At 38.7% G+C, this 19,458-nt stretch overlaps 1 protein-coding gene across 1 annotated transcript in view; it reads right to left on the bottom strand.

Annotated features, from left to right (window-relative positions):
- The window catches only part of agbl4 (AGBL carboxypeptidase 4), a 266,168-nt gene that overhangs the window by 245,750 nt on the left and 960 nt on the right, over positions 1-19,458 (bottom strand). The window contains exons 2-3 of the mRNA XM_058638217.1: positions 18,850-18,972; positions 2,418-2,542 (exon numbers count right to left, since the gene is read on the bottom strand). Of these exons, the coding sequence (XP_058494200.1) occupies positions 2,418-2,542; positions 18,850-18,972 (248 nt within the window). The remainder of the gene's footprint in view (positions 1-2,417; positions 2,543-18,849; positions 18,973-19,458) is intronic.

Raw genomic sequence — 19,458 nt, 5'->3', positions numbered from 1 at the left:
AATAATAAGTCATTACTAGTATGTAAACTAAAGAATTATGTAAGCTGACAAGTCTAGGCATCTATACACACACACACACACTAACACACACTCACTTTTGAAAAATGCACAGGCAGCACTTAACAACAACACCTACTACTTGAGTAGATTAAATTCACACAACATCTCTTTGAAGACGGAAATTGGATAGATAAGAAAGACAAGCTTGTGATGGGTCCTACAGTGAGAATGTGCAATTGAAATAGTATTGCAGCAGCTCCGGACACCTGAAAGCTTGCTCTTGCATGAGCCATGGTACACAGTGTGTTCCTGTACCTGATATTTATCACTCCTTTGTCATTTACAGCGTAGAATTCCATTCCCCAGTCCCTTTCTCTCTGTGTTTCTCCCACACTTTCGCTGTCATTTCGCCTCAGCAGCAAATATCCTGTTGGCCAAGGCTGCAGGCTGCTGCTGCTGGACTATCTGGCCCTGGGATCGATCCGGCTCCAAGCCGAGGTCTCCCATTCATCTCAAAGCCATAAAATGTGATTAGTGCTGACTACAGCACTGCAGGGAGATGGGCCGATAGGCCTGATAGACTCAGATAGGCTGGGCTGGACACTCCACAGGAAGGCAGCAGCAACAGCATGCTGTGGATTCATCCTTGTTCATCTTTCCTCTGTATGGATCTATATTTGTTTTTTTTATCACTCTCATCTTTATCAAGCTCCTTTGCTCTCCGTCTTTCTACCTTCCTCACCCCGTCTTTATGTTTGGCTGTCTTCAGACTGGTTCCTCTATAATTTATCTCTCATTTTTTGTTTGCTTCATATCTAAGCCTGACAACTTGTATGCACACAAATTACACAGCAGTAGTCACGCTTAAAACCCATCATTTACAGGTTGTTGGTTTTTTTTTTCTTGTAATGCAAAGATATAGTTAAATGGTAGAACCAGCCTCCCAGCTCTCTCGAGCTAATCACATAGAGTGTATCTCTGTGGCACGTGACCACTTTTGACAACCAATCACACAGCTCAGAGTTTGCTAGTGGCAGAATCAAGCTCAGAGACTGTGACCAGAAGTGAGTCAGGTATTAGAAAACTGCCTCAGTTCAGAAGGGAAAAAACTTAGCTTTATGGACAAACTTTTTAATGCACTTTGATGTGGTAAAGGGCGGTGTGGAATCATAAGAGGGGAGAGGGGGCGTGGTGAGGCCAATGAGGCATGCAAATGAGGCATGCTGCACTGCTCACAAACTATGGATATGTTTGTGAAAGGAGTAAGAGGGCAGGTTTTTTTTTAGGATTCCAAGGGTAATTAAAAGCAAGGCTCATATATTTAATCAACCAACACACAGTGTCAACAACGTCTGTAAACATCATTTGATCTTTGTTAAGAGAAACAATGACATTTATTCTGATGCAGAGTCCTTTATAAAAACATAAAAAGACACAGGAGGCAAGGACATTTTGGCTGTTTTAGGGTTAGGGTTAGACAATGAGGTGCAATGATTATGGTCTGAGTTATGGACAAGGGAAAGCATTACATCTGTGAGTGTTAGGGCTGTCAATTTTCCTCTATAATCCCATTCGAATTCTATTCCTTATTTTTTTTATGCAAATAAAGTGTTTATTTTTACCTGCATGGGTCGCACATGACCAAACCATTTTGTTTTTCACACGTGGATAGGCTGAGGAATGGGTTGGGCTTGAGTCGCCATATTTTAACACGTGTATTAAAAAAAGTAAGAAAAATACATATTCGAACTGTAACTACAACATTAGATTATTATTGATTTTTTTAATATTCAAATTATATTTGACTCACGAAATTCATTCCAACAGCCCTAATGAGTGTTGTCACAAAGATGGTCCTACAAATGTGTGTGTAGTTGTATTACTCAAGATTAGTCCATTTCATTTACAGCCCAACATTACAAACAATTAAGGCATAAACATTGACCTTGTCAGGACGAGTAGTCCTCATGGAGACCAACACTTGGTCCTTAGCTTGTACTTGTGACATGTATAATGACAATTAAGTTGAATCTAATCTAATCTAATCTAAGATAATGAGGAAGAACCTCATTTCTGGGGAACTGGTTAAGTTTAGGGCTGTTCTGATTTTGGTTAGGTTAAGGTGAGGGTTAGCCATTAAGTGGTTATGGTTAAGGTTAGGGATAATGCTTAATAGTGTCCAAAGAAGAATAGCTGTGCAAACTTGTGTGTCCGTATGTGTATTTGGTACCTCTATAGGAATTAATTTTGAGATAATGTATGTTGTGATTTAGTACTATAAAAATATCATTTAATTTGATTAGTAATAGCAGAAATCATCTGATTCTCAAACTAAAAACCTGTTACGGAGTACAATTGGAAGCAGAGTCCTCTTTTACAATTAATAGTAGCACAATACAAGATGAAAGCATGCTGACCTGTGTCTCGCGGACATTCTCCACCGTGAAGTTGAACCAGACTCTGAAGCGGGGGTTGCAGGTATCAGGCCTGATGAAGAGGTCGAACTCAAACTCACTGATGTAGTCAACACGCCCAAGGTTCCCTGCAGAAACAGCAAGAGAGCAAACATTAGTATCGCAAAGAACTGTCTGTCAAACAAATATAATAGAGCATTATCTGTATCCCTAAAGGTTCTCACTCAAAACATTACAAATGGGCATGCACTGGTAAGACCAAACACAGCAATAACACAAACTGAGTATTTGCTTTCATGTGCTTTCATGTATCAAATCATTATATCACTGTCCATCTTTTTTCTAAAGGTGGACATTGTTGCCTGTCTGTCTTGTACGTGAATCGAGCTGCACATTTTTCAGCTATTGGTAAATTATCTTACACCAAATCAATGCCTACAGAGAGCAAGGGACAGGGCTGTTCCATCCATCCATAACTGACACATAGTATACTAGCCACGGCAAAAAGATCCAGATGATCAGTGGAAGTATAATTAATCCAATGGGAACTATTTCCCTGCTTCCAATTCTCAAAGCTGTCTATAAGATGACTGCATATTAGATGATTACATGACAAGCATTCTAAATATAGGCTTCTGATTTATATGTGGGTACACACATAGTGACACATAGTGAGATTCGTGTGGTGCACGCAGCAATGAATGATTGTCGGAAATTAAAGCAAAGACATTGGAGGGAAAAGTGAGATCAGACTGTGTTCACCCTTTGTTGGAGCTGCGTAGATAAATGATGCAATGACAGCTTTGCCCAAACCATGAGACCTGTCCATGCTGCCATGTTGAAGGCTGAACGGAGAAGTTGTATATGACTAACAGCTGTTGAGGAGTTAAAACTGTTAGCAAACCGGTGAGGACCACACGACTCAAAGTCAGTCACACACACACACAAGGAAATAACTGAATATAGACAGATGGGCTAACTACCACACTGTCAAAGTAGATCCCTCTCCTTCTGCCATTGGACAGACCTAATCCACTAGTCAGGAGACGCAAACGACCACACATACATACACACACACACACACACACACACACACACACACACACACACACACACACACACACTTTGCTCTGCTCCAGTGAAGCTATCCAGAGAAGAGCAATCATTAGTTTATAGGGGACTGCAGCAAAAGGCCATGTGGTTTAAAATATGAACTATGAACTTTAAATTTTAAATTTCATATTCACAGTGGTCGATTAAATCTTTGTATCTTTTCTTAGCATTCAACAGAACACATACGCTGAGACAACTCTATGACAACAATCTAATTTCCAAAATAATACTTTATACCAAATATGATCGCACATTCTGTCATTCACTCAGTGTGTGGTGTCTTGTTATGACACTACAAAGACAAGGAATATAAATGATAATCCTGAATTATCATGCAGTCCTTGTTTGCTTACCACTGTGGCTGGCAAGTAAAGAAGCAGGCAAGTATGCATGGACTAGCTTTTTGGCTGGTGCGCAATGAAATTCTGAGCCATTTACAGCAGATAAATGCAAGAGCAGGCAGAGGGTTGAACCAGACCCAGCTGCAGCGAGCAAGCACTGACAAAGAGAGGATATACACAGCAGAGCAGCAGGTGTTCCAGACAGATGTGTCATCAAATCAATCATCTCTCATACCAGCATCACAGCTATTCACAGGGCTGACACTGCCAAATACAACCTATTAGAAGCTTGTAATGACCACCAAAGGTCATCTTTCCTATCGGATTCTAAATAATGCTATTCAATAACCACAACCACCTTCTGAGAGTACTTTTATTATTTGCACAGGGTCATTACTTTTTTTAAAGATTGGAAATGAGTATTGCTTTAACCCATTATCAGAAATCAGTACACTGTAAAAAATCACCAGCACATAATTATAAAACTTCACAGTTAGATAGAAATGAATGTCCGATACTGTTCAACGGATAAAAATGTAAAATTCAATACAGAACAAAAATCCTAGATACCGCATGCTTCACTATGCACAGATTGTAGAATTATAAATAAAAACAACAACATTTAGCTGAGTCGTGTTGTGGGCTGTTTATTTATATAGAAAAATATTTCATGTTTCACAGTTGGAGAATTATGTCTGTGAAATAGCTTGAAATGCATCACCCTCAAATGTGTTGTTAACAGCTTCATAGTTGAAAAGGTCTAAAACGACTATATCGCACTGATATCAGTATTGGAGATACTTATGTTTGTGAAATCGATATCAGACACAAACAAGTATCGTATCAAAAAGGGGATTATGTTGTATTTTTTACAAAAATATGACTACATGTAAAACTGAATGGTTTAATATTTACACTCCAATAACCTGTGATGGACCATTTCACCTTTTGGGGCCAATCCGAGGCTTTGAATGGTGCGCAAAACATATTTGTGTGTCATAATGATTATCCATAGATTATTCATATCAAAGCCCATACATAAATAATCAATAAAATAACCCATAACACAATCATTTTATTGTGACTACTAGCTCAACCATTTTAATCAATCTCATATCATTTTGTATTCAACTAAACGGCAAAGAGATATTTCTGAAATCATCCCTGAAAGAAAAACTAGGTGAAGCAAAAAAAAAATTGTTGAATTTAGGTGGAAAAAAAGTATTTCTCAAGAATTTAAATTAATGGCCTACAAAAATACAGTATTATTTGTCTTTGACATCTCTTGCAAAATTCCTCTGGAGTATCATCTGTCTCAATTGTCTTCTCCAGTGGTGTCTTAGCAGGTTATGTTGAATATAAATCTTTGTCCTTGAGGAAGAACTAGTGCGGCACTTAAGACATTAAAAAATTGTTTTTTAACAAACAGCTTAGTGCTGCTGGTGCAGCCCAACAAAACACAATTGCTGGTTCTATACAAGATTTTACACATGGCAGCCTCTCCTTGAGGAAAACCCTGAACAAAACCCTCTGCCTCTTGTTGAGTGAATTTGCCTCGTTCCTCCACCCTCACTAAACCACCAAACCAAAGAAAAAATGGGAACGACAAATGAAAATCAAATAGCATCAGAAAAGTGTCAGATAAACAGCGTCACTTCACATGGCCATCGGCAAGTAAACTAAGTGCAAACATCCAAAAGTCATTGAATCAGTAGCATGCAAGAGGCTTCTTCAATTCACAACTCAGGAAGCCTCTTGAATGAAAGGGTAAACATCTACAAGTCCAGTTGTTACTGATTCACTGACCTTTGTGTATCTATGACCTGGATGTATGACACAGACATATGTGCAAACACGAGGTGGCCAAGTGGACAGTTACTCACAGACTCTAAGTGCGTGTTTGTGGTATTTTATGTGTCCATGAGAGAGAGAAATAGAAAGCTAAGGCAGCAGAGGAACCTGGCTAATGTAATCCCATTACGGAGGTACAAGAGGGAGCAGTCACAGTGCTCAGCCCACACAAAAGGCTGGTCTTCAGCCTGTAGCTATCCACTGGATGGATGGTTTCTACCATGCAGATGGATCAAGGAACAGCAGTGGCAGGCCTGTCTGCCTCTGGCCTGAGGTGGAACTCACTCTCTCAGACAGCCATTAGAATGCTAATAGGCAGTTGTTCCGAAATGAAACAGACTATGGTTGTGATGTGTCCTGCACAGCATACAGTCTTGCATATTTTCAGACACAAACTTGATAAATGAATATGTGTAATATGGCATTAACAGAAAAGCCGATTAGTCGATGTGTCGACGTCAGTGGCACAAGTCGACAGGTCAAGTGAGGAGTCGACAAGTTGCATGTTTTTTTCCTCTCTCTCTCTCTCTCTCTCTGTGTGCACTTGTTTACACACTGCAATCTCTCTCTGCAATTTCTCTGATTTAATTGAGAGTTGGGTACCCAGTCGACATGCGCAGGGTGGCTGGGCTGCAGTCACCGCACCGCGCTGGGGTTAGAGGTTCCGAGTGTGGCAGTGGGCGAGTCCGGTGGGGGTGTGTACCCGGGGGTGGAGGCTATGCCATGGAATCCATCGGCCCTGTGAGCGGGTACAATGGGGACGCTGAGCTTTGGTGGGGGGTTTTGAATGAGCGGATCGGGGGAGAAGCACACCTCCGGGTGCAGACTTAGCCCAGACTAGAGATCTTTCACTTTCTGTTGTGCACTTCAAAAATACCTGAATAATCAAGGTATTAGCTATACACAACTTTACATATTCACTGTTAAAGTTACAGAGAACTTTGATAAAAGTTGCTCATTGTTGGACAACTGTTCCTCCACTGTGTCAATGTGAACCCCTGTACAGGGACCTCTCGTATGGAAGAGGTTAAAATATTACTTTCAATCCAACTGCCCACGTCCACACATGCACCTGCACCTGATAATATATTTAATTTCTTGTGACAGGCATAGGCAAGGCCAAGTCTGTGTTAAAACACTAGACTACATCTGAAGAGAGTACTGTATTAATGAGGGAGACAAGCTAGCACCATCTTTTCTTTTTTCTTTTTTCGCTGTGTTCCATTTCATTATTGGAAAACACATCAGCTTTCCCCCCAGCTGCTCTGTGGTTTAAGGAGGATTCCTGGACACAGAAGAGGGGGACTGATAAAGATAGAATTGATTCTAGCCAACAGCTGCAGCCACGGTGAAGGGGTCTCAGTTTGGACCTGCAGCTAACTTTTCTGTTTCTCTCCCATAGTCTCTCCCTCTCTCTCTTGTCTAAAGGCAACTTGTCACTGAGGAAACATCAATCTCCTGCCTCATGACTTCTTAAAGCCTGCCTTCTCCCCTGATGCCTTATCACTTCATCTGCAGGCAAGATTAAAGAGGTCACCTCCAAGTTTCCACAATCGAACTACCTACCAGGTGTACTAAACTGCAGTCAGTCTTTTAAGACCGTTTAAAGATGGATGAAGTTTTTAGAAAAATATGTCGAAATTTGTAGAACTATTTAAAGATATGGAAAACCCTTATTTGGCTTCTTGATGACAAGATTAATGCTATTTTAATTTATGTATGGTAAATATAAAGCCACAACCTGCAGCCACCACCATTGCCTGAGCATAGCTTCAATATAGGAAAAAGCAGGGAAAAAACTGGTTGTCTCTGTTAGAAGAAAATATAATCCAATTATCAGCACCTTGTGTTTGTAGAATCTGTACAAAAACCATAGAGTGTAAAAACATCATATTGTGGTTTAATATAAATATAAAGCTTGAAATTCATATTTCACATAAAGAGATACATTCATACCCAATGGCCTAACAGTCCATTATACCTTAAACAAGGTTACAATATTTGTTGACTCTGTATTTTCCCATCAACAAGCCCACAAGCTGAGAAGTATCCCAGAGCCATGGTCAAAAGTTCGCCAGGTCAAATCCTGAAAAATTTAAATGGCTGGGGTAACTCTGAGCAAGGTACCCAACCATCCTTGCTCCTGTGCCCCATATGTGTGTTCACTACTGGTGTATAAAAGGGATAGGTTAAATGCAGAGGTCAAATTCACTATCACTAACTGCTGTGTGTGCAAATAAAAAACAAATTCTAATAGATCGCAAGAGAAAATGTCAAAAATCTGAATGTTTGATGCACTAATGATAACACCATATACAATATGAAAAATTCACAGCCTAATTCTAACCAATCTCATGAATATCCTGAGAAATGCATAAACCGATACTTCAAACAGGAAAGGAAAAGGACCTTTATTGTCATCATACATCCGAAACTGCACAGCAACATTACGAGGTCAGATGTAGGGTTGATCAGAGCTGCAGCCACAGAGCAAACAGGGACAACAGGCAGCTAAAACCAGGACATGCTATTGTTGCAGTTATCAGACACTGCACTCCCAAGAAGACTCGCAGCAATAGCATTACATGTCATTTATATAGCTTAAAGTCACCAAGAAAAATCAAAGAACTATTGTGGATAAACAAAAGAGCAGGATGTAGAGATGCTTGGAGCCAAATACATAACAGATGCAAACATGTGGCAACAAAGACAACACAAAGTTCTTCACCTAAAACACTATCTGATAAATGCTATACGTTAATGCACCATGTAGGGCTGCAACTAATGATTCATTTCATACTCGATGAATCTGTCGATTATTTTCTCAATTGAATCGAGTAACTGTTTGGTCCATAAAATGTCAGAAAATGTTAATAATGTTCTAAAAATGATAAAGAAGCTGAACAATCAGAAAACTTGTTTCAGTTCTTTAAAAACCCTAAAACCGATTGTGATTATCAATATAGTTGCCGATTAATTTAATAATAGATTAATAATCGATGAATCAATGAATTGTTTCAGCCCTAGCACCATGCATGTACAGTATGTCCACCCCCTCCTGTGATGATACCAATCCTATGGAAAGAGCAGTTAAACTCTCCACAAAGTGAGATTAACAAGTTGAATCATTTAAATGTCTGCCTCACACTCTACGAAGAACATGTCCCATGAAATGACTGCACACATAACTGCCCAAAATATAAATCAGTTTCATTTTTCATTCACTTTTATCCGTCATTTTAATTTATGTAATAGTATTCAATTGAAGAAAAAGATGCAAAGGTACAGAATTAGACAATTACAATTAAAATGTGAGCAAACTATTTACAAAGAATGAAACTGAACTCAGCTGACCTTCTGTAGGCCTGAATGAACTCAAACCTTCCTTCTGCTCCACAGGGACTTCAACTTGGTGCTCGCTTCAGTGTAATTAAACACATCAAGGGAGAGAGACTGCTGCAGAGGCGATTGTCATGAGGTTCAGTGTCTCTGTCTCGGTCACATGACATCTCATGGCTGTTATAATGTTATTCTGAAGGCCAAAACTGCGTTCTGCTGCCACTTCAGACTGCACCAGCGCCACTTTGGCCAGAGTTTTGAAGTCAGGAAACATTTCTCGAAGGGAAGTGATTACAACTCGGCAAGACTCTCTGAATGTTGGATTTCCCGATCCTGCAAGCACTTGCTTCATCAGGAAGAAATCCTGCAGCAAAGCCGAAGACGGACAATTCTCCATCAACGCGACCCCAGGTATACAGTATGTAAACACTATGAGGAAACCTTTGTGAAACTAATCGTAATATTAAACAAAAGCAGACAATAAGAAGGGACAATAAGGGAAGAATCATATTATTATTATTAGTGCATCTATGCTTCAGTGAGCTCCTCGTTTCAATATAGAGGAAGAAAGCTGGGCCCGAGGACAGCAGTGAGATACGCAGGCAGCCTGCACATATCTGATGATGTACAGGCCTGCCTGAACATTCTAAAGAGAACACATTTTCTAGCTAGCCTTTTATAATTGTATTTTTTCCTTCCAAAAGGCCCTAGAGCTGGTATTCTCCATCTGAAGCGGTTGGTGTAGTAATGGGTCATAGTGATGCATTCATACTGGGACAGGCTTAATTGTATTATCAATCTCATCCAGACAGTGCTTTAGCCCCACAGCTCTGGACATGCTTCTGTCAGACGCTCTGCATTAGCACTGGGGAATGAACCATGAGGAATTGCAATCTTCGCTTTCATCTGTTTCTCAAGCCTTAAAACGGTGGGTTAGCTGGTCAGATGTTGCCGTCCCCTGGTTCTCAATCTCTCTCCATCACAGTCTTTCAGTCTATCCATCTGTCACTCCACCTCTTGCTCTCTTTATCATTCACTTTTGGTTTATGCTGCGTTGGTGGCAACTGAGTAAACACAAGTCCGTTCCAATTTCATGCAATCCTTTAACAAGTTAATTATGTCAAGTCCTACAAAGACTGAGGGCAGACAGAGGAGGTGGCTGCACTGGAACAGGGACAACAGCCCAGGTCTGCTCTTTGTTGTTCTATCTTGATTTGTGTCCTCGGCTCCAAACACTCTCTCATCTCTTTTCTCTTCCCCTCATCTATATTTTCTTGGAGTAACTCCCTCCTTCTTTCCCTCAGTAGTAATCTTTGCTGCTGCTCCAGTGGTGGAAAGAGTTTGGAGATAAAAGTGTTGGGAGCTGAGGAGTCCTTGGCAAGCCTAAGGCAAGTAGAAGGTCAACAGGCCTGCTAAGAAGGGCTGTTATCATCTTGGTAACATGTTATCGGAGAGCCTGCAGTAGTCTTTATTTACAGTTATTGCTCCCTCTGGGTACACACTTCAACGCCTGGGGCTGATTGCTCCATAATGAGTTCAGGAACACAGGAAACCAATGCAAGAAAAGAAGAGAAACAAGAGAGGCAAGAAATCACTGGCCAATAACCAGTAGATCAGCACGGGAAATTTCAAGGAAGAACAGAAAATGCTAGTCCCTGAAAAAACAGGAGAAACTGACAAGAAGAAAATGTACCCTTTTAACCAAGACAGTTTTTCTTCCCAAGTTCCATGTCCTGCAGTTAAGAACAAACAAATCACTACAAATTGGACTGAAGTTTCTCAAATAAGAAACAATCCAATAAATCCAGTATGGCGGTAAATGGCTCTTGACCTGGAGTTGGCTGTATTTTTTATACGGAACTGCCCGGGCTCAGACTGAAAACCCTTGATTTCCATCTCTAATGCCCAGACTGTCCTTTATAATTTACTTTACTCGTAGTGCTTTTACTGTATTTATTTAGTTGAGCAGTACAGAACCGTGTACTAATTGAATTGGTCCATATTTAATGGACTTAAAGGTGAAGGTGCAAAAATGAATCCATGGGTTGTGCCTGTCAGGAGAGAGGACATTTTAAAAACCCAGGGTGTTTTTTGCGTTTGTTTGTTTGTTTTGTTTGTTGGACAGTCATGAGCAATGCACAGGAAATATCTCATTGTGAAACAGCTTTTCAATCTAGGGAATTACACTAAGTGCTGCTACTGTCAATGTAATGCCAGCTTTCCGGGGGAAAAAAAGAAAGAGCAGGAAAAGGCAGTACCGAATGCCATTCAGCACTTTCTTGGCAAGAGAACAGGAGTTTTAAGCAGCCACACTGCCAGGCACTGCACCCAACTAATGCGCATTTAAGAAAAATTAAGATATGGTGCTTACCTTTACGGTATACTATTATTGCCTTGAATATTATTAGAGAATATTCAGCAAAACAAGTAATTTCTATGACAAGCTAATCCTTTTTATACCACTGGATATGGACTTTGGAGATTAAGGGACATAATTTGGTATTCAAGTTGATGTAATTCATTAGAGAATAGGAGTGCAGGGAGATTTTTGGGATGAAGCTTCTCTGTGACAAGAAGAGTAAACAAGTATCTTAGTTTCTATTAACATGAGAATAAATATGGTTTATTTCACCCTAGAAACAGAGCAACCTTTAAGTAAATTTCAATACTTTGAGCATTAGACCTACAAGATAGCTGCCTGGTTTCAGAGCAAAAGGTATTCCATCAAAATTCTGCTACTCTCAGTTTTTCCCCCTTCACTGTTAAGGCATATTATGTGCATGAATTTGTGTTATCAAACAAACCCTGGCACATCAATGAAGCTAATCTCAGAGAGAGGTTTCCTAAATAAATCAGCACAGGAAGTGGTAAAGCATCAAATATTTTTGCCATTTTTCCAAACTGTACAGTCTGGCCTGGAATGAAAAATGAGACGTCTGCTCTGAAACTGTGTTTAAAGCATCAGAAATTGCTTGGAAATGAATTACTGAATGAATCACCGGCGTCTTGTGTGCAAGCACAACTTCAACAGCACAGAAATCTGGTAGCAGTCTTTTTCACTCATGACACTTTTGTACCACAATACTAGAGGCAAACCCAGAGGCAGTGAGCAGCGACATTCTTAAGCACATTCAGACAACAAAAGAGCTTAGGGATGGATCAAGAGATCAAGAATAAACCTGGTGGTGTCACACCACACCCTTCTAGACAAGTGAAATAAAAAAAAAATGTTATTTGTTTTTATGTCACAAATCAGCGACTTATTATTAAGAATATTCAGGAAACGGGCATACTTCCCCTCAACCATCGAAATCCCACAGCCACAGTGTGTACGTAGGTGATAATAAAGTTCTTTCACGACTCAAATCTTCCGAAACAGCTTGTTGCTGCTAGCATTTGGTGACATTTTGCAAAGATGATGTGCTGGCTGGGTTTCCTATGTATAGCTCATATCAGGGCCATCAACAATTAACTTACAAAACACTGAGGGTGTTTGTACTAGTTCCTGGCCAAGGAGGCATCTCCAACCAGCGCAACTGAGCCAATGTGTTCATTCAGTGATTAGACATGACCATATGCAACAGGCTGAATGTCAGACGGGATTATCATGCTCTTTCATTTGCTCTGGATTTCATGTTGTCCCACAGATATCACTTATCACCCTCCTGACGACACCAACCATCAACCTCCCATGAAGCAACTGATAGCCGTTAACTCTAGTTATGATGATTCTCTCATCTTGGAGTGTTTGCTCTGCCCAAACATACAAAGAAAGTTTTGTAACACATGAATATACACTCAACAACTACACAATATGTACAAACATTAATACTTTTAGGGTCAAGCCAAAAAAAGGACCCCACTCATGACATGATGGCATGCAAAGAGACACAGACTTGACAATACATGCTAAAATAAACCCCAATAGAAGATTATGATAACAAATACCACAATAATTATAAAGAGTGGACAATAAATAATATATATCAAAAGCAATGGTCTTGCCAACAGCACCCAGACAACTCAAATTTATCTCTATACTCGGCTTCTGACTTAAAAGAAAGAGAGAGAGGAGAAAACTGCTAAAAGGGAAAACTGGAGAGGCCATTTGGTGATTTGAGCAGTGAAGCTTCACCACTGCCAAGGACATGTAAGAGAGACAGAGAGACTGGGAGTGCCTCTCAATACATCAAATGTCAGGAGTGCCCCCTCCTACTCACACGAATGGATCTTATTCTGGAAAGCCCATAAGAGCTTGAGCAATCTAAGGTCAGTGAGCTATATAAGAAATACAATAAAAAGTCAAAACCTGAACCATCAAAAGGCCACATGACTGCACAATGCAGCGACATATGTGGGGGAATGGGAGTCATAAAAGTTCTGAATAATGCTCATTAAAAGAAAAATCATGATAAGAACAATTTCCATACAGTGGCTGAATCTCCTTTGAGGTTGCTTTATCAGAGAGGGAGGAAAGAGAAGGCATGGCAGAAGCCACTACTTCTGAGCATCTGGTTTGATTGTAAAAGAAACATTTGCTTTTTTATTCAATGGAAAACGTAACTCCTGATTCACAAGGAACTCTGGCATATACAAATATCTCTGACACAGTTGACTGCATTTTCCCCATCACCAGACCACAAGCCGGCCACCCACCGCTCACTAATAAAATTTCTCTCTGTACTTCCTTAGTTCTTTCTCTCTTCTCAACCCTCTCACTCTTGATCTCAGTCTCTGTCTTTCCATATCTGCTCTGTACATTTTGCTTTGAGTATGACTCTAATCGGTCTTTCTTTAGAGGATCTGTGCAGCTGCAACATAACAATTTCTGGGAGGAGATAAGGCTTGACAGATTAAAGACACTGTTCGGTGTTTGAGAAAAGGAAAGAGAAGATTTAAGAAAAACAGTAAAACCCTCATCAGACACGATCTCCTAACAGTCGAACAGCCATGTTTCCACTGAATGGAACGGTTTGGTTCAGTTCGGTACAGTACGATACGTATTTTGTTGCGTTACTATTAGGAATATGGTAAAACTTGCCATGTTGTTGAGACAAACGGCACAAACAGAGCGGGAAAAAAAGAGTTGCTGGATGTCCTCCATTGTTGCCTGTTGTGTCGCATTCAATGTCAGCGTTGGTTGCGCTACATGGCCATCAGGCACAGGCCACCAAGTAAAGGTTCTCTTATTCTTCCAATTCAATAGTTTAGTAGTTTTAGATACAATTTGTAAATGTTGTTCATTTAGGTTTATGGCCATGAAATGCAATCAGTATTTATTTTATCCAACAATCTAAGCTGTATTGTATTTGGACATGAATCTGCTTTTTGTTCTTAATTTGAAATAAAACAAATGATGAGAAGACGATTTACTGTATATCTTTGCTTTTTTGACAAATCAGCTACTTTTGATATCTCTCAAATTGATTTTTTTTTTTTTGCCTTTTCAAGGCTCATTATTATATCCTTCTCTTACAAGGTCACCTCTCCACTGCTCATATTGACAGACAACCACACCTCAATCAAAATATCAACTCTCCAACAAGAAACATGAAGCAGCCAAGAGTTAAATTTTCACTGCCTACTTAAGCCTAAAACAGATTAGGGATGAGCATTAATGTTTGATTTTTCATTTGATTACAAAACGACGAGCAGACCTTTTTTTATTCACTTGTAAACCTGTGATGTTGTGCTGTAGATTCAGAAGAAGGATTTCCCCTGACAGCGCAGACAGGTCAATGTGACAGTTGTGTTAAAACACCTGACAACAGCAGCGTTTCAGATGTGAAGCCTCTGCTGCAGCACAGCTCTGCTAACAAACATTGATATTTCAATTACTATTGACTACAAATAATCGGATAATACCCATCCCAAGTACAGTTACATCTCTAAAGTAGAGAAGAGCCAGGACTTTGTGGTTGTACCTTTGATGGGAGGGTGAATATGAGCAGTGGAATGTGACAGTTGTGTTTGTCATACAGTACTCTGCATATAATGATTATTTTCAGTCAATTATTTTCTTGATAAACTGAGTACTTTGTTTGGTTTTGTTGTTGGTGAAAAGTGTTTCCCAAATCTCGAAACAGTGATGTTCTCAAATGCCTTATTTTGTGCACAAACCATAATGTATAATATAAGAATGTATTATTGTTATGTGACATTATGTGAACCAAAGAAATAAGAAAATATTCACATTTAAGGAGCTGAAAACCCAGAGAGCTTGTTTTAATTATTAAAAATAAATAGACTCAAACCAATATAATCAATTATCAAAATAGTTGACAATTAATTTAGTCATTTTAATTGATCAATTGTTGCAGTGGTGCAACGGTGCCAAAGTCTCTGGGCACCAGCGGCTCTGTTGTGTTTATGTCTGTCAAAATCAGATTGATCCAAATTTGGATTGAAATGGTGTGACTAAAAGTTGGTCTTATATATTATTGTAAACTCTCTGTGAGTTTAACTTATACAATGTGTCTATGTTATGTTCATGCATGTCTTATATAACCTGCCATAGTAGACCTATTTCACAACAAATATTTCTTGACCTGTAGAGTCAGGGTCACCCGACACTTTAAGCTGTTGAAGCTGTTTTATTAAGTTTTATTTTCAAACTGCATACAGGTTTACTACATTTTCTAGATGTCTTAATTGACAAATAATAGTACTGTATTTGCACAGTACAACAGTGACATGTAGTGTCTTTAAAACAGTTACGGTACTACAATCCTGCTTTAAAACATTGCATGACCATTGTTCAAGTAGAATGCCAGATTTGACAAAATATGGAAAAAAGAAGCCGCACTTACAACCAACGTTCATGTACGTACACATACTGTAAAAAAACTGTCTCACCATCTGATTTATTATGAAGCTATTTGATTAATCTTCATAAATGAGCAAAAAGCAAAAGATTAAAAGTGAAAGTGAGAAAATGTATATTGTTAATATGATAGCTGTGCCATCACATCATCATAATATAATCCATATATATGTGAGTGGGATGGCTGTTTTAGGGTGATATGAAAATGTGACATGGCATAAAATGTATTGTAAAATTCTTTAAAATAATAATAATTAAAAAAAACATACAAAATAATATAATCCATTTCCTATGTACAGCACCTTTTATATCTTCAGAGGTAGACAAACATAAAATGTGTGACTGTGAAAATACCGTTTAAATATTTTTCTGCATCTTTATTCAAAGCTTTATCTCCTCAGTTTAACATCAAAGGCAAGTAAGGTTAATAACTCACAAAAATACCCACATCTCAAACTCTCAAGAGGTCTTGACTATTTGGGTCACAGAAATAGCTGTAGGTGCATATATTTTCTTCAGTCCGCCATATTAGTTGGATCGTATTGAGTGAATTGATTGTAAATCCAGATGACTCTATGAGTTGTGCTTATCAATGGACCCCATTAAACACTTGTCACCCCCGGGGAATTTCTTTGACCATGCAAGTCATTGTCAGCAGACAGCAGACCAACTAATCAATGAGTTCTTAATTACATCTGGTGCACGGTCCAAAGGTGCAGTAAAACAATATGTACGCGCTGTCAGTGTCGTCCGTTTGTTGAGACAGATTCCACTTTAGTCAGCAACATTGTGATGATGCGTTCACAAAAAAACAAAAAACGGGGACTTAGCCACAAATGTCAACAGTTGTGGTGGGTGACAAACAAATGTGACGAGACAAGATAAGAATGTCATTTGGATTTGTCTTTAAAAAAAATAAAGAAAACAAATAGGCTTCTCTCATCATTTTTATGAATCTTTGCCTTTTGACACAATACGTAACAATAGACCAAGACTGAGTGTTTATAGATTCCCAAAATCTGTTCTCTGCTGTGATATTTTTCATTGTCCTTAACAGGATAACAAAAACAACCCATAATCTTAATCAGTAAAAATGTGCATACTCATATTTACACACTCAACTAAGACAATTAGTAAAGTTTGCAAAATTGTACTCGGTATGTACAAGTATGTCATCTTTAAGCATACTGTTGTAAAAGGGCTTTTAATGTTTTAGAATTGCTCTGTAACTACTGTATGTAAATCTGCAGGGCCACCCCTAACTTGATCAGCATAGGGCTGACAACAAAGTAAATTAAGCGTCATCTAAATGTAAATTAGGTTTTACACATTTGACAAACAGCTAACATAGCCAGTGTCTGTTTTAATAAACCAATTAGATTTTACTTTGTGTTATACTAATGCAGCAAAACAAAACCTTTCCTTCATGAAAATCTTCATGGAATAGAGATAGCGATCAAACAAAGGAAACAACAGGAGACAGACAGAAAACCTCAGGAGCATGATACGCATGCATACATTTCAGATGTTCAAATGTCTGCTTGAAATACTGTGCTTTGAATATTCAGTCTGGTTTAAGAAGTGTGAAACAGACACAGGCTTTGAGAAATATCTGTGCAACATGCACATTGTAAATACTGTATTATATCATTCAAGGTAACACCAAATATTCTCCATAATGCCAAAATGATGTGATGACATGCAAGATGTCATGATGGGTTTCCAATTTGCCTTCACGCAGCACTGCACAGCTATGGTAATGAGACTAGCAGGGTGTAATGTTTCCTAAAATGTTTAAACCGTTAGTCAATGAATTATTAGAATTTAACTGATTAAGAATTTATTAACTAATTAACCAAAAATGTCTGTTTCCTTTCATCTGTGTGTCAAGAGGAGACATTAAAAATGTTCCTATACTGTTCATGTGGTCTAAAATGTCATGATTATTATCCATCTTGTGCTAATAAAAGTTGTCTAACATCACCCCACCTTAATGGGACCAAAACAGAGACATCATCCATGTTGTAACAAAAATGACCAGGATAGCTATATTTACAAAATCATACAAATTAAGGGTTCATAACATAACAACTTTTATGAAATGACCTTAAGGGTCATAAGGCACGTAAAATGAAACAACAGACCATTAATTTGACATTGGCAAACATCAATGCATCCCCCATTCTAACTTTAGTAAAGCAGTTACTGGAAAGAGATAAATATCAATTCCATAAATCATTCAGGAGATGTATCCGGATCCAGAGATACTGGTATGTTAGTTGATCTCAGTGTATGAGCTTAGCACCCATTAATCAATGTCTCAGATCCTCTGGCCATATTATCCAAGACAAAAAATTATTTAAAAAAAAAAAAAAGAAAAAAAAGAAAAGGGTCATCACCACAGTGATATTGGCACTAGCGGATATTTATGCACTGGGACTATATTTATGCATTCACCTTCACAGGACAATTGTCTACTATGTACAACAATGTGGATCAAGTTATGCTTTTTTATTCATCATATTTTCTTTATTTATCACTGTATATCAGTTTGGATTTCTTCATGTTGATTTATTTGTATCAAACGTAGGACACGCAGCAACCAAGCAAACTTCTTACTTTGAAAGTCAGGTGTATCCTCAACAAAATACTAAAATAGGGTAAAGATGAAGCTCATGTAACTCTCCAGAGGCTAAAATGGGCTTGTCAGTGAATATATGAAATATCAGTGCCTTCTGAACTTCATCTCTTCACATATATTTAGACCCCGAGAGCCTGTAGTTCACTGATTTACTTGCCAACTTCTGTCATTGGGGATCTGACCAACTGACTTCTTCAGGGTTGACACAAGACACAAATGGCATATACCACTCAACTCAACAAAAAACACACAAAAAGGATATGTTTTGATGTATTAGTTATCTGCTTGCTTTTTAAAGGTGTAATGTTTTTCAGTTTCACTACTCACCACTCTCAAAGCAAGCATCAAAAACCAGATGTCCTTTCCGCAGAGGTCCAGAGTATCCTGGTGGGCTCACCGTCAGCTTGGTCACATTGCCCACCAAGGCATCCTCTCCTCCAGTTTCATTGCCTGAAGAACAAGTGCAAGATAAAAATTAGGAAGAAATCACTTAGATATCGGTGATGTAGCAAATAGTCTTGTGAGTGGATTTGGGAGTGGATTGAAATGGAGGGAAAAGTTGTGGGTTTGGCAGAGGTTTGTGCTCTGAGTGGTTTCTCTACTTTATTGGTTGGTTATCAGAGTGCAAGGAGGATTTCAACGAGCATGTTTAAAAAGTTTGAAACAATTACTAACTTTATCAGCTTTAATAAAACTAGAAAATCAATTCTTTCATTTCAAAATGAGGTTGAACTTTTTTTAGTGTAATAGTCGTATAAGCCATGCTCGTTGTAAACAACTTGGAAATGGAAGAAACAATGAAACAAAGATTGGACATCACATTTTGAACAATCACTTTTGTGTACTCCTTCAACTACACAGTCCTCTTGTTTCAAAGTATTTTAACACCTGTAAGGTGATTTCATGTTTACATTTGTTTATTAATTGCAGATGTTA

The sequence above is a fragment of the Solea solea genome, chromosome 9, assembly GCF_958295425.1.
Source record: "Solea solea chromosome 9, fSolSol10.1, whole genome shotgun sequence".
Taxonomy (NCBI): domain Eukaryota; kingdom Metazoa; phylum Chordata; class Actinopteri; order Pleuronectiformes; family Soleidae; genus Solea; species Solea solea.
This window is presented reverse-complemented; position numbering and strand designations above follow the sequence as displayed.